This window comes from Haliotis rufescens, unplaced genomic scaffold (genome assembly GCF_023055435.1).
Source record: "Haliotis rufescens isolate VD_foot unplaced genomic scaffold, xgHalRufe1.0.p SCAF_17, whole genome shotgun sequence".
In the NCBI taxonomy this organism is placed as follows: Eukaryota; Metazoa; Mollusca; class Gastropoda; order Lepetellida; family Haliotidae; genus Haliotis; species Haliotis rufescens.
Window position 1 is genome coordinate 28,646,818 of NW_025963857.1, and position 16,664 is coordinate 28,663,481.

Here is a 16,664-nt window from a genome sequence, read left to right on the forward strand (position 1 = left end):
GGTTCTACTACACTAAATCAGAACTGGTTGTGACAGTGCGGTTTTCGTAGGGAGCCTTCAGTACAGATCAAGAGACATATGCAGGCTGTGATTGGATGATATTGTGTAAGATTTTTATGTCTTTTAAATGCACATCCATCCAGTAATTAAAACTGCCCATATTTTTCAATATTTGGTGCTGACTTTTTGAACAAGATGACTTGTGCTTTATGTGAGCACAGATATTTTCAAGCAGGTGATATTTGGTGCGGAACTGGGGTTGGTGTGTTCAGCTTCCTGTACTCGGAAAAGGAGCTGGGTAACCTAGCCAAAATTTGTGTTTTTATTGCAGCTTTAAGGCCAGACTGTGCAGATATGTAAATGTTATGGCTGTTGAATGCCTAGTTATTTTTTAAAAAGCTATAACGTTACTATAGAAGTCTATGGGAAAACATTTGGTTGTGTGTAACCTGTAGGATCATTTTTACTGTTGCCTTTGAGCAAAGCGCCTTCTGTATAACGAAGGTAGAAATGCTTCTATTGGTCTTAACAGATAAAAGACTTAGGTGCAGACACCCTTGTTCTCCTATCATTCTGGAGAGACTATCGTGGTACCTCAATTTGTGACTAAGACTTTCAATTTGTTGGACAGGTCACCATTACGCTGGCGACACTACATAATCTTAGGTAATCGTTAAACACTGTATACAGTACGAATCTAACATGGCACACTGAAGGATGGCCTATCTGTCACACACATGATGTATCCATCCCACTAAAACGAGTGAGTGAGTATGTTTTTACGCCGTTGTTAGCAATATTTCAGCAATATCACGGCGGGGGACACGCCATGTAAAGTTACCCATGTCGGGAATCGAACCCGGGTGACGAGCAAACGCATCAACCACTAGGCTACACCCCCCCCCCCCCCCCCCCCCCCCTCCCTCTCCCCGAATGAAACGAACCATTTTTACTGAGACTATCGTAGATACTATGTCATAGAAACCAAGGACAACTAGGGACATTTACAGGTCACAACGATACCTCGAATGATAAGTGACTGTTAAACAAAGACTTTGTCACTCCAAGATAACACCCACGCCATGTAAGATTAAATACATTCTACTCAAAGAAAGTTAAGGAACACCCAATTCTTTGATATAACTTTAGTTAGCCTGAGTAGTATAGGATTGTACTAAAATTTCCTTAAAATATCACAAGAAAAAAACACAAACCTTCGTATATACTACTCAAAAGAAGTTAGGGAACACTGATATGTTTGCACTTAAAATAAAAAAGGAACAGATGACGACGACATGTGTAGTAAATTTAATAATGACCGAGTATACAGTAAGAAAGAATCATGAACAATCCACTACATTTCTTAACGTGAACAAGTGTTGATGTCAATAATGTCACTGGGGTCAAAATTGGAAATCCAGGCCATGAGAGAAAAGTCAGTAACGAGGGTGTCCGCCCCTTGCAGCCACCTCATGGATGTCACTAATGTCTGTAGTGTGTTCTGTGGGATAGCATGCCACTCCAAACTCAGCTATTGAGCAAGCTGGCGCAGATCTTGAGGTGGAGGGTGGTTCTCCCTAACACGTCTCGTTAACAGATCCCATACGTGTTCAATGGGTGCCATATCAGGAGAATATGCTGGCCATTCCATGCGAGTAACATTGTTTTGTCCCAGAAAGTCAGTGACTATGCGTGCACGATGAGGTCTAGCATTGTCATCCTGGAAAACCGCCTGTGGACCTATTCGATGAAGATAAGGAATTACCATTGGTCTCAGAATCTCATCCCTGCAGCGAACAGCATTCAAATTCCCGTTGATGACGTACAGATTGGTTCTGTGATGAAATGAGAAGGCGGCCCACACCATGACCTGCCTTTATCAACCCAAATTTCGCACACAAACTCCTTGTGGCTCGTGCTTCATGAGAATAAGTAAGCAAATGCACGATCTCCATTTTTACGGCAGCTATGAGGAGGAGATTACAACAACAAAATTCCATGAAAATGAGTGCTGGTCAAAATGAACGCTGACGAGTCCAGTATGATTCAAAGTCTTTGTTCTGGTCATGAAGTCACTTGAGTAAGGATCGTCTTCAATATCAGTACGTTAGCCGCCGATCAGGAGGCCATTTACCAAATTTAAAAGCAATCGAATGAACAGTGCTACAAAATATCAGTGTTCCCTAAATTGTTTTGACGAGCATATTGTAAATGGCAGAGGTATTCAAACCAAACTCTTAATTCCCATCCATGATACAAAAACAGAGCTCATTAAATAAAGCACACGGCTCTTAGTTAATAGCGTGTTGTTCACTCTAAATCGTGAACATAATTGAAATGCTACGGACATCGCAATTCATGAAAAAAACTTCGTTGTTACAGCGTTATACAAAAAGTACGATAATCGAAGCAACATGCATAATTATCTGGGCTTCGATTTTACCTCCACCCAAGCATGAACTTTGAAACCAGAACGTATCTACATCTTAAATGCTCTTAAACGCACGAAAATGATAACGTGTTCAGTACGTTTTAGTATTAAGATAGCGCCCTTACATAAGTGCAACACATGGTACTTCACACATATGCCAGAAATACGTTAAAAGCCACAGGAATATTAGACCAGTAGCATTTGCACCGTCAATATGGCAGCTTGCATGTTTCTGCTGATCGGCCTCCTGGTTTCAGTGGCGTTAGCAGGACCGCAACCTACAATCAAATTACACGAGGCAGAAAAGAACACTTTGGCTGTTTCCTTTCCTGGTAAGCACATTCAGTTATACGTTATTAGATTTTACAGATAGAAATAAATTAATGCAGGAAAGAAGGCCCTGGTGATCCTGGCACAGTCAGGCTGGTTAGGCTCATCATCAGCTCAGGGCCTTTGTCCCCTCCACAGGCTGACCAGACAGCGAATGGGACTTCTCCCAGGAAGCGCTGCCTAGTCGAACCCATCCAGAACTTTTCGGAGAATGTGAAGACTCCCCAAAACTGCAGCCTTCTGCATTACCCAGATTGACATAAGGGCTGGGTTCCTGGCAGCAAACCTGGGTACTCTCCACTTGTCAGTCAAAGGATTTAAGGGTACAACATCTAAGGCACCGAGAACAACGGGGAGTCGGAAAACGTGGTACGTGGGATGCAAGTGTGACATTTCTTAAGCGAGGTTCTGATATGTGCCATGTTGAATCTTGTCAATCACAATACTGTCAAAAGGGACAGAGAAATCTATTACATAAATAATTGTCAAGGCCAGGTTGGCCTGGAGGTTGTTGGGTTGTTGTTCCTCTCAACACACTGCACATAAACTCGACACAGTGGTCGTGGTCGTTCAGAGAGCCTTCCTTTGAAGGACCGAGCCTGTATCGATTTGATATGGCACTTCGCTTGGTTGACACTCATTTCTGTACCGTGCAGCAGTACAGAACCATCATCACATTCAACACTGACATTGAGATCATGTCTAACATCCTTGGTTCGTTCACGCAAACCTTGTATTCATCGTGAATCTTGACATGCTTCACAAGAGGATCATTAGATCAGATCATCAATATTACAAAATCGCAAATAATATTGAATAGCTTTCGGCCATGGGAACCGTGCCATTTACACTTGTCAGAGCGGTACTCAAAGTACGTGATCTAGACTACCAGTTGTCGGACTTTCATTTTTGTGGAAGCCTCGGAGGCTGAGTGGGTTAGATCGCTGACTTTGTGTGCTGGCGACTAGGTGCCTCACTCTGGCAAGTTTGGGTTCGAATCACGGACGGGATTCAACCCCCCAAAAAGTACGAGAATCTGTACTTTACTAAGAAAGTGTTATCCCAAATATAACATTTGTTAATATTGATCCTGTTTCATTGACAGATGTACCAGGTGTAAATGCCATTGAGTTCAAGTATGCTATTCATCAACCAACGGGACATTTGCCACGCGTGACGGACACTGTTACAGTTCGTAGAAACGGTGAGTTTAATCTCGCACAGATAACAGAATAATCCTAAATATGTGTTAGTTTTGGACATATAAAGTGGCTCAGGCTTTTCGTCGTTTTGAGCAGTAGTCGATGATTTACTTTACACATTTGCATCGAGGGTACAGAAGCGCAGAAATTATAGGCGTGACGAGCAAATGTCTCTTCTACCAAGAGATTAGTCCGGACTAGCAGCCACACACACACACACACACACACACACACACACACACACACACACACACACAAACACCCACTCTCTCTCTCTCACAAACATACACACACACACACACACACACGAACTCACTGTCACGCACACTCACTCTCCCACATGTACACAGACACACTCACACACACTCTCTCTCGCTCACACACACGCTCTCTCTCACACACACACTATCACACACACTCACACACACTGTCTCTCTCTCACACACACATTCACTCTCTCTCTCACACACACGCTCACTCGCTCACACACACACCCGAAAAACTATCAGACCATTAACGGACTACTGTTGTATTATTGTGTTATTTTCTCCAATGTTATGTTTGTTGATGATTATATAAGTAGTAAGTGGAGTTATTTTTGTTGACAAAGATATAGGAATTGATTTATGTATGGTTTGTTTTTGGTTTATGAAGTTAATGTTAAACCCGGTGTGCACACTTGGCGTAAATCCGCTTCGCAGATGTACACAGTGCGTTCACTGATTTTCACGTTTATAAAACGCAAAAAATAAGGAAGTCAATTCTTAAGTTAATAACATTACAAATATGTCTTCATGATATGCGAGTAATACATTGTTCCCATCCAATGAACGCTGAAGACAGCAGTTAGTGTTACCATCAAATGAACGCTGAAAGCAGCTGTCAGTGTTACTATCCAATGAACGCTGAAGACAGCAGTTAGTGTTACCATCTGATGAGCGCTAAAGGCAGCAGTCAGTGGTACCATCTGATGACAATCAATGTCATAATCGACCTGTATGACTGTGCCCGCATTAGGTTGTTTTATCATTTGAAAGGCCAGCTTCTACATGCATGTTCCAATATAATGTAGATATATGTATGTCGCATTCACGTTTCAATTACAGATATTTATCTTTGTAACTGTTCTCGTCACTATAATATCATGACTGACACACTGCCGATGTAAAGTTAAATTATACCTCACTCACTCACCCACTCACTCACTCACTCACTCACTCACTCACTCACTCACTCACCAACTTATTCCATGATATATGCCCATATTTCAGCTGCTGGACACTTCAAGTGTGAGGTCGAAAGCAAACATGCCTTCACTGATAAGGAAGCGATTGAATATTCAGTGAAATATTTATCTGCTAGTGGCGATGTTGTATACCATGTAGACGGTGTCTTCACTATTCCAGGTATGTCCATATTTCATAGTCACATTGATCATATACATTAAGTAAATCTTTAGATATTTGAAATGGTTTGAAAGTAACATGATTAATGAAGCACACATTGATATGGAGAACCGTTTGCTACAAGAACATACTTAACTCCTTTGTTTGTTACTGTCTGTTCGTTAACGTCTCACTCAGCAATATTCCAGCTGTATGACGGCGGTATGTAAATAATCGAATCTTAACCGGACAATCCAATGTTTGAAATCATTTGAGCATCGATCTACGCAACTTGGATACGACGACATGCATCAACCATGTCCGTTCGCTCGTCACGCCGAAGACCCGGGTTCGATTCCCGACATGGGTACAATGTGTGAAGCCCATTTCTGGTGCCCCCCGCCGTGATATTGCTGGAATATTGCTAAAAGCGGCGTAAAACCCCACTCACTCACTCACTCAACCAAGTCAGCGAGCGTGACAACCCGATTTCTTCTGAAAAGCATGTGTTGCTGAAGATCCAGGTTCTTACGGGGGATTTAATTAGTAGCACCGACAAGAACTCGCTTAACAAATAACAAATGTTGACATGAAATAAACCTGTATGACAAGTATGATATACCCACGCCTTAATGACAGTATTACATACCCCTACAGCTGCCTCATCACTTAGCCCACGGCTATACCGTCGTGGTAACACCGTCTTTGAGGACTCGTTCAACTCGCACCAACTCAATCCTAACCATTGGCACCATGAAATAACATGTTGGGGAGGAGGGGTAAGATTCAAGACGAGCGAGTATGTTGGGTTTAACGCCGCTTTTACCAGTTTTACAGTTATATCATGGCGTGTCAGCTTCATGTCGGAGAAAAGCCCGAAGTGATGCAGGTCTTAGCGGTTTACCACTTCGGTAAAACCTAGAAACATAACAGGGGCGAACCGGGATTCGAACCCACAATCATAGGTTTCTGGCGTGCCCAAGGGACGCAACGACTGGGCCACCCGTGACCCCGATTGAAGTCGACATTTTCCTTTATAGTTCATCTCAAATCCATCAACTAGAGCCATGATTTTCCTTTGATGGGACATTTGGTTGTCAACAAGATAATCTTCATGTAAGACCTGAGCAGTCACGTGCCAAATATTAAGCTATATATTATTAATTTGTGTTTCAGTTTTGCATGATTCCTTTTTTTATTATGATTATGATTATAATTATTAGAATGGAGAGTTCCAGATGTATACACCTGAAGCTGCCAACACGTACATCAAGAATGGCGTTCTCTACCTCAAACCGGTAATATATTTAAGATGTCTTGATAACATAAATGAACTACATAACCGTATCTTTTATAGACATAAAACGAGAAGCGAATGGCATATTCTGTTACTTTATCAATTTATTATACAGACATTCACTGCTGACAAGTTTGGAGACGATTTCTTTCAACACGGCGTCCTTGACGTTAAACGTATGTATACTACATCACTACCTTTGTAATGCAAGTAAAACTTGATTTATTCTATATACTTCTTTTCTAACTAATCAAACGTAAAGAAACCTTCATATGTTTTACTCCTGGTGAAATTAAAAATTAAGAAATGCAGGAATGCAAACAGTAACACCCAAAACTGTATTAATCTAGTTATTATCGTTGGGCTATTATTCTTATTTACATATTAAAATAAAAATGCAACAAAGAGAATTTGGGTGATCCTGGCACAGTCAGGCTGGTTAGGTTTATCATCATTTTAGGGCCCTTGCCCCCTCTACACGCATCCCGGACAGCAAATGGGACCATCCCAGAATGTTTCGGAGAATGTGAAAACTCCCCAACACTACAGCCTTCTGATTTAGCCAGATTGTCAGAAGGGCTGTATTCCTGGTAGCGAAACCGTGTACTCTCCCAATGTCAGTCAACAGACTGGGAGGTACCAAAGTTGTGAGTCATTTTAACCTTAGGTACCGAGAACAAAGGGGAGTCGGACAATTTGGTCCTTGGGATGCAAGCATGACATTTCCAAAGGAAGGTCTACATATTTGCCATGTTTTGCATGAATCTTGTCAATCACATTGGCGTCAAAGGGGACATAAAATTCAATGATATTAATGATTTCACTGGATTAATCAAATAGGACAAGATCAGGTTTGTTGGCCGGGATACGTCTGAGGCTGTATACGGGCCTACTCCATAGAATTTCGTTTTTATGATTTTCCATGACGCCCTCTACATGTTCTGGGTCGTACCATGGACCTCAGAGTCAAAACCAAGCATAATTCAGCTGAAAAATGTTTCTAGACACTGGTTTTGGTTACCTTGTAATCGATCGATCTGAACCAATGCTGACTTGTTTTTAAAACTTATTATACCAACATTCTTTTCCCCATCCCCATGGTCATTTCGTACTCGGAACCTATAGATAGAGCAGACTGTGTTCTCGTTAACCGAACGATGACTTTATTGCATGTTTCTGTATGCTAAACAACAGAACAACTCGAAACGTCATATGTTTTAGCACCTCTTCAGCAGAATAACAACCTAAGCCATATGATGCTATTTTTTCTATAAGAAGAGTTGAGATTTGACTTATGTTTTTAAATATCTTCTCCATGACAGAATAGCAGACTGTGGCATATGTCTCTGTCACAAGGCCCCGTTCCACAAAACAAACTCAGCTACCTTAAGAGTTAACCTTAACCTTAACCACTGAGTTAGACGATGGTGGTACGGGACAACTCCACCCTAGACTAGCTCCAGCTCCTGAGCTTCCTTGGGGTGGTCCCGTACCCCCATCGTATATTCTATTTCTTAGTCTGGCGTTACACCCGTCTTATTCAGTAAGCTTATCTCGATGTTAACTTTACCCAAAACGTGATGTCATTTATTGGTAAGTTTTGTGATTATCCATGCCTCTGAAATTATGCTATTCTTACAGAAACCACTGTAATGAATAGCACATGTTCTAAAAGAAAACACACTCTCTATGTCTATTTTCTAACAGACAGCACATTTAACCGAGGGGCTTTATGTCCTAAGATACACCACACCTATCCGTATGTCTCTATGTCCTAACAGACACCACACATATCCGTATGTCTCTATGTCCTAACAGACACCACACCTATCCGTATGTCTCTATGTCCTAACAGACACCACACCTATCCGTATGTCTCTATATCCTAACAGACACCACACCTATCCGTTTGTCTCCATGTTCTAATAGACACCACACCTATCCGTATGTCTCCATGCCCTAACAGACACCACACCTATCCGTATGTCTCTATGTCCTAACAGACACCACACCTATCCGTATGTCTCCATATCCTAACAAACACCACACCTATCCGTATGTCTCTATGTCCTAACAGACACCACACCTATCGGTATGTCTCTATGTCCTAACAGACACCACACCTATACGTATGTCTCTATGTCCTAACAAAAAACACACCTATCCGTATGTCTCTATGTCCTAACAGACACTACACCTATCCGTATGTCTCCATGTCCCTAAAGACACCACACCTATCCGTATGTCTCTATGTCCTAACAGACACCACACCTATCCGTATGTCTCCATGTCCCTAAATACACCACACCTATCTGTACGTCTCCTTGTCCTAACAGAAACCACACCTATCCGTATGTCTCTATGTCCTAACAGACACCACACCTATCCGTATGTCTCCATGTCCTAATAGACATGACACCTATCCGTATGTCTCTATGTCCTAACAGACACCACACCTATCCGTATGTCTCCATGTCCCTAAAGACACCACACCTATCCGTATGTCTCCATGTCCCAACGGACACTGCACTTGACAGTTTGGCTCTATATAATCTATTACAGAACAATGGGGATCATGCACAGCGGCGGAAGACAATGGTTGTCGTCGTCAGGGAGCTCAGATTCCACCAATTATGTCATCTAAGGTGTTTTCTGTAGCCTCAATCACACATGGACGGGTTGAGGTTGTGGCGAAGATTCCCAAGGGAGATTGGATCTGGCCAGGTGCGTCCTCTGTGTCCAATGCAATTACATATTGTGTAACGCATAGTAAGGGAACGACCATCAGAGGAGGGGTTGGGGGAGTGGGGGAAGGGGGAGGGAGGAGGTTGGTGGTGGCTCGGATTTTGTGTCAATATTAGTTATTTTTTTCAACTAGAGCTACAAAACCAGATCTATTTTTTATTTAAACCTTGAGCCTGAATTTTATTGAAATAAAACCACATTGCAAGAATGTGATGTTCATGGCAGGCAATTTCCTTTTGCCTCAGCATAATTATATTTTTCAAGAATTTTCGGGGACAATCATTTTATCGATAAAATCCCAGGTTCCCTCAAAAATACGAAATGGTCCTTTGAAGGAGGATATCATGTGAGTAAAACTGTTTGATTTATCATCGAATTCCATATGATGATGGTGCCACCCGTATATGGCATGCGCCTAAAATACATATGTCAAACGTGGCATGTTGAACACCGGGTGTCATCTCTTTTTGGCAGTGATCCATTCATATTATTGTCATCATTATTTTGCCTTTTGCGCCCTATGGAATTTGTTTCGCGACTGACTATTCTCAGGCGTTGATGTTTTACATTTATGACTTACGCAAATGATTCCACTGGAGCATTACATATAAATATACTTTCATTGTGGACATTGCAATAATGAACATTCCGAACTTATAGATATCCAGTTCATATTTTGATTTAAATGTTGTAGCAATCTGGCTGCTTCCTCCCGGCTGGCCTTGGAAATATGGTGCCTGGCCAGCTTCCGGTGAGATCGACATTATGGAATCAAGAGGTATGTGTTCCATCATTGAGTGAGTAAGTTGGGAGCATTTTAATTAAGTGGGGACGCAGTGTGCTGGGATTCCTTTTTTCAAAAAAAAAAATGAAAAGCAATATTTGTTTCGAAAAGAAATGAAAAAAACGTGTTTGCCAAGTTTCACCACATTTGCCAATAACCTGTTCATGATCACTGGACATACTGGATGTCGCGGTGAAACAAATGTGAAACAGAATGTGAAACGAGGCGGCGGGTAGCCTAGTGGTTAAAGCAATCGCTTGTAACGCCGAAGATCCGGGTTCTATTCCCCTCATGGGTACAACGTGTGAAACCCATTCTGGTGTCCCCGCTGTGATATTGTTAGGAAATAGTTATAGTGGTGTAAAACCATACTCACTCACTCATTATGTGGAACATTTGGCGCTTTAATTTGTTAAACCAACGAGCATGGGGATTATGGTTATAGACCAAACAACTCGGGAATAATATGCATGTTAAAACATATCAACGCTATTAGAATTGTTAGAATAGTTCAAAATTAACTATTACAGTGACTCGTGTTGAAAATATTAGAAATATTAGAATAACCCTCCTTTGAAATATACCCCAATCCGTCTACGCTAACACATGCATCTATGATTTCATACAAAGGCAACGTCCATTTGAGAGAGTCTAACGGTGCCACCCAGGGCGTTGACCGTGTCTTGTCTACAATTCATTACGGAGCGTCGCCAAGTCAACACAGACAGCAAGGAGATTCAAAGTAATACAACCGTTATCATAAACTATCCACCCGTGAAGATCCGTGAATTATCGCTCTTCAGCAGCCCATGCTTGTAGTAGGAGGCGACTTACCGGATCAGGTGGTCGGGCCTATTGACTCAGCGGGGCGGTCGGGTAGCCCAGTGGTTAAAGCGTTCGCTCGTCACGCCGAAGACCCGGGTTCGATTCCCGACATGGGTACAATGTGTGAAGCCCATTTCTGGTGTCCCCCGCCGTGATATTGCTGGAATATCGCTAAAAGCGGCGTAAAACCATACTCACTCACTCACTATTGACTCAGCTGATGAATGTCATCGTATCCCAATGGCTTGGATCGATGCTTATGATATCAATCACTGGATTGTCTGATCCATACTTTCCTGTTCACCGGCTGCCTTCATACAGCTGGAATATTGCTAAGTGTGGCGTTAAACAACAAACAAACATGAACTGGCAATGTTCATGAGTGTTACTATGGAACATCAATAACTTGATATTAATATTAAACCTTCAGACCAGGTCTCGACAAGCATTCCGAATGTCAGTACATGTGCAGCAATTATGAACATCCTAAATTTTAGGACACAACTACGTGTTGCTGAGGCAGGGTGAAGATGATGTTTCAGGAAATGAACATTAAACGTGGACACGTGGAAACCTGAACCAAATGACATGCATGCAGATACAACGCCATTTTAATCACGAATGACGTTAGAGTGATATGTCGGTAGCTGTTGAGTCGTACGAATGTCACATTCTCTATCTCACTTCCACACACTCCGTGAGGATTCCAGGTTAGGAAACATTCCCATCAACCTGTGCTGGTCGTTCGAGCCGACTTGATGAGCCGGTGATCAGGCTCGGCGGTGTGGATCGGTGTTCGTAATGTCAATAAATGGATGTTCTGGTCAAGACTCGATTATTCACATATGCTGTCATATAGCTGGAATACTGCGGTGTGCAGCGTTAACACAACATTAAACAAACAGACACACTTTCATAAAGGACAATGTGTTTTACAGAACAAGCAAAACCGGAACAACTTGGGCAGATTCTTTTCACACTTACTCAGTGGACTGGACAGCTGGACATATCAGGTAACATACACGTAGTCATCAAAATGAGGTCTTTTATAAATGTGTATACTACTTATTACCAACGTTGCCCTTGAATACTGCACGTTTAAGTCAACGCACACCAGTGAAAACGTTCAATACCGAGACTTACTTTTCAGAAATTGAGAAAAGAGATATTTTCATTGCAGTGAACGTTACCCTTTATATTTCACCGCGGTGAACATAACACTTGATATTTCACTGCAATGAACATAACACTTTGAATGTACTTTTGTCTTATACGAGTTATGTCCCCGAAAATTCTCTCCCTTTAGCTTAAGTGTCTATCCCGTACCCAATCTGTTGACTTCATTTTTACGTTAGTTCCACATTGACAAGGCACACTAATGACAGATGGTCATTTATTGAGTTAATATCGCTTCTTGTTCTTTGTTAGTCTCTTGAAAATGTTTGGTTATTAACTGTAAATTTCTCATTTAACTTGTCAATTCGCAAAGCACCATGTATATATGTTGTAAATATGCTTATAACGAACTACGGTTTTAACGAACTAAATTTAGTGGTCCCTTTGGTCCCTGTATATTAAACACGTTTTCTTATAAGGATGGACATAGACAACCAGCCAGTCATGGCCTGGACGACGCCTTCTCAAGGCTACTGGTCATACAGCCACCAATCTGGTACCAATGTCTGGTCTCAGGGCGGTAACGATGCACCCTTTGATGGGAAGGTAAAGAAACTGGATTTCATCTGACCACATGGTTTTCCATGACTAAGCGAGCGTATGTGCGCTATTTCACGACATGTCAGCTTGATGTTTGAGGAAAGCTGGATGGTATTGACAAAAACTATTGTTGCTGTCCTGTCCTGGTTCTGGAGTTGTTGCCCCTGGGCGTCCAGAGCGACGTAGATCATCGACGTTATGTGTTTGCCGGTGTCGGGCCCCCAATCTGCTGACAGATTGCGAAACATGCAGCGTTTTGGCAACACGATGCTGACGTGTACCCACTAGCAACATGCATATTGCACGTAAACGTTTAGCACGGTGCAAACGTCGCATGAGCAATGCTGTTGCTCCTTGAATAATTAAACGTGTTTTATGAAGTGAGCTTGAGCTTTCGGTTCCAAGAAAACAATATGCGTCTGTTCACAACCGCGCCAAGGTGACAATGGTAAATCTGGCATACCACCCATTGCACGTGCTGTTCGATTTCACGTGCTTCATGACTGTCAAATTGTTAATATGTTTGGGACCTTCCCCTATTATTTTTGCATAGTATCTAACTGGAATTGTGATGACTGTGGCGTTCACTTACTCACTCTCTCGTGTTACAGATGAGCCTCATTCTGAATGTTGCTGTAGGTGGTACCAATAACTACTTCCTGGACTCCTGGCATAATACGCCTCATGCAAAACCATGGAAGAACAACTCACCGACCGCCATGATGGACTTCTGGAAGAGCAAACAGCAGTGGCAGTCAACGTGGCACGGGGAAGACGTCGCCATGAAGGTCAAGTCCGTCAAGATGATACAGTATTAGTAACAGAAGCTTGGGAAAGGAATATTGGAATAAAGATATATGTCTGTCTTTGTTTATGACAACGAATAAAACTAAGATTACAATATACACAAGAAACAATTATGGTTATACTTACGGTTTTGTAATCCCTTGAGGCAATGCATACAAACAGGACAGAAACCTCTTCCGTAATAATAAGAGGGGCGGTCGGGTAGCCTAGTGGTTGAAGCGTTCGCTCGTCACGCCCAAGACCCGGGTTCGATTCGACCATGGGTACAATGTGTGAAGCCCATTTCTGGTGTCCCCCGCCGTGATATTGCTGGAATATTGCTAAAAGCGGCGTAAAACCATACACACTCACTCACTCACTCGTGATAATAAGAAATATCTGCCAAAAGCCATTGAACGAATCCGACTGCATCACCACCATGTGTTTATGAATTGCCATCAAGTAGTGTTGACGCCAAGTGTCCACAAAAATATGAACGAACCACCTACTCCTTGCAGACCATGTTTTATTCAACTTGTTTTATTAGTCCCCTTTTATTAATGCCGAGCTCCCGGCAGAGGAACAAAAAGTACAACATTTTAACATGTATGACGCGGTCGTGGATCGAACTACCTACCTTCCACACTCCGGGCAGACGCTCTTTCCACTACACCACGGGAGAGGTCGACAATAAAGGGCCTTGACAGAAGGTAACGTAAGTTGCAAGTTTAAACTCAAGGACAAATGTATGACGTGTCATGGATAAATATAAACTAAATGCAAGACAACCACCAGCCAAAACAGATTCCATTTGGCGTGAAGGGCAACACAGCTGAATTGTTTGATATCATTACTTAGAAGTTGACGGATGACAAAGTAGACACAATCTATGGATAACAACTTCTTAATACTGTATAGGCGGCGTTTCGGTATAGATCCTTATACCGTTGTCAAGCAAGACTAAGTTTCTTGACTCGATATAAGGATCTGTACCGAAACTTCGCCTTTACAGTATTAAAGAAGTTGTGATCCATAAATTATGTCTACTTTGGCAACATAACTGTGAAAATTATATGAATGGACAAATGACAAATTAGAGATGACACCGGATGCCCGCGAAAAGGGAAAGCATGCACTACTCTACCAGTACCACCAGGTATTTTCACAATTTGCATAAAAAGTAAGCATGTGTTGCCAGACTCCGTACAGCAGTAAACCTGCCATGCGACGGCGACCTGTAAAATTATGTTTCCTGTGTTCAAGACGAACAAAATGCGAATAAATAAAAATTAATGACATATCATTTAATATACTTGTGAAGCATGGTCAAGATACGAGTGAGTGAGTTGAGTGAGTGACGCTAATTGTTGATTTGCTCGTGTTAGATCTATTCGTTTTGTTTCGACTTCGCTCATTGTTGGCGATGTTTTTCTTGAACGAAAAAAATGATGTCGTGGCTTTCATTGTTGAACAGATTGGTGGTTGATCAGGTTGATACATACATGAATGGAGAACTTGTCTGTATATGAGTGAGTGAGTGAGTGAGTGAGTTGGGTTTAACGCCGCTTTTAACATTATTCAGTTATATCACGGCGCGTCAGCTCAATGTGGGAGGAAAGCCGGAAGAGATGGTGGTCTCAGACGTTTACCACTTCGGTGAAACCCACGAGCACGGGCATGGTGCTGACAAACCTAGAAACATAATCGGGGCGAACCGGGATTCGAACCCACAATCATAGGCTTCTGGCGTGCCAAAGGGACGCGCCTTAGACGAATGGGCCAACCGTGCCCCCATCAAGATACGATATCAATGAACACGTACAGATGTATTACCGTATAATATCTTAATTATACTTATTTTTAATTATTAATTGTAACTCGTTGAAGTATCGGTCTGATATAATGACATCTTGATGACCGATCAAGCTGATGGTGAATGTAGAGATTCAGAATAATACTTAATGTTAGCGTACTACACCAACTTTCATTAGTAAATAAATAATTCATGGCTTTATTAATCACCTACTCGTTTGGTTGTTATTATAAATACTTATGCAATGTAAATCCATTTAAATAAAAACATATATCAGTATCCATCACATATAAGGAAAAGTACGTTAATCCTCTTTTGAAAATAAGCCTTCTTCCTCGTTAATGACGTCAGCGTATTTCGTTCAGAAATGGTTTGTGAGTTGGTTTAATTCATTTATATCACGGCGTGTTGGTTTGATGCGGTGTTAGAAGTTTACTAATTTGGTGGGAAAATGTGGGACTCGAACCCATAATCATAGGATTCAAAAATGGCGAGATGTCTGGGCCACCCATGCACCCGATCTTAAGAAGGTAACCGTGCAGCCACTACTCTGACGACCCAAGTAAGTTTGCGGTGACTGATTTCGTAACTCGTTTATTAAAATGTATGCATCCTCTATATTTCCAAGGCTCGCATTTCGATAAACCTACACTAACGTCTGGATCCTTTCCCGAGGTTCTCGCGATCTCAGATTATTCGCCCTTGATTTTCATTAACATTTTACAGACCAATGAAACGTCGAGATAACGAGAAAGGAAATAGTTAAGGCGGGACTTGCCCCCACCAGTTTGAATTTACATTAGGACATCCTTTCCACCAAAGAGATTTTTGTGGCTTTCTTTTGCGTGACAGTCAGTTTTTCAATGTTGAATTTCTCGCAAACTCCAACGTTATCAGTGGGACCAATCCGCCATGTTGTTGATAACCGTACATTGAGGCTGGTTTGTAACTCGCCTTCCGATTGGTCCCCTAGACTGAGTATCTGTTCCCAATCATTCGTCACCACTCGCCCCTTCCCGTAACCTGCAAGAAGACTCGTCCTCCTATCGATGAATGTTATGTGCGAAAATACGACAAACCAATCAGAATGAGCGTATGATTTCGAGTTCTTTGTCAAATAATCCCACAGAAATATTTTTTGATTTTACATATGTCTTGCACCTAAAAATATACCCAAGACACAGTTAAATATGTTCAATCATACTGTATGATTCCGCACGTCCCGATGTGCTTTAAATTGTATCTGAAATGTATATAGTATATGGGGAAATATATGTGAACCATTACGCAACAAGTTGACAATTGTTTTAGGTATGCCCGTTTGCGCTAAGACGGAACCCAGTCGCAAAA

At 41.8% G+C, this 16,664-nt stretch overlaps 1 protein-coding gene across 1 annotated transcript; it reads left to right on the forward strand.

Annotated features, from left to right (window-relative positions):
• Positions 1-2,598: 2,598 nt before the first annotated feature.
• On the forward strand, positions 2,599-13,620 carry LOC124138606 (beta-1,3-glucan-binding protein-like). The gene is made up of 12 exons (XM_046505340.2): positions 2,599-2,763; positions 3,867-3,965; positions 5,235-5,369; positions 6,006-6,127; positions 6,572-6,646; positions 6,761-6,821; positions 9,208-9,369; positions 10,085-10,168; positions 10,805-10,916; positions 11,938-12,012; positions 12,595-12,721; positions 13,327-13,620. The coding sequence occupies exons 1-12, from the start codon at positions 2,646-2,648 to the stop codon at positions 13,531-13,533; spliced, it is 1,377 nt and encodes a 458-aa protein (XP_046361296.2). The 5' UTR covers positions 2,599-2,645; the 3' UTR covers positions 13,534-13,620.
• Positions 13,621-16,664: the final 3,044 nt, after the last annotated feature.

Excerpts from the sequence above, each read along its gene's own strand:
- LOC124138606 (XM_046505340.2), top strand. The coding sequence starts at position 2,646 with ATGGCAGCTTGCATGTTTCTGCTGATCGGCCTCCTGGTTTCAGTGGCG. Across the intron at positions 2,764-3,866 it reads TTTGGCTGTTTCCTTTCCTG|ATGTACCAGGTGTAAATGCC; the intron begins GTAAGCACATTC and ends TTTCATTGACAG. Across the intron at positions 10,917-11,937 it reads AGACAGCAAGGAGATTCAAA|AACAAGCAAAACCGGAACAA; the intron begins GTAATACAACCG and ends TGTGTTTTACAG.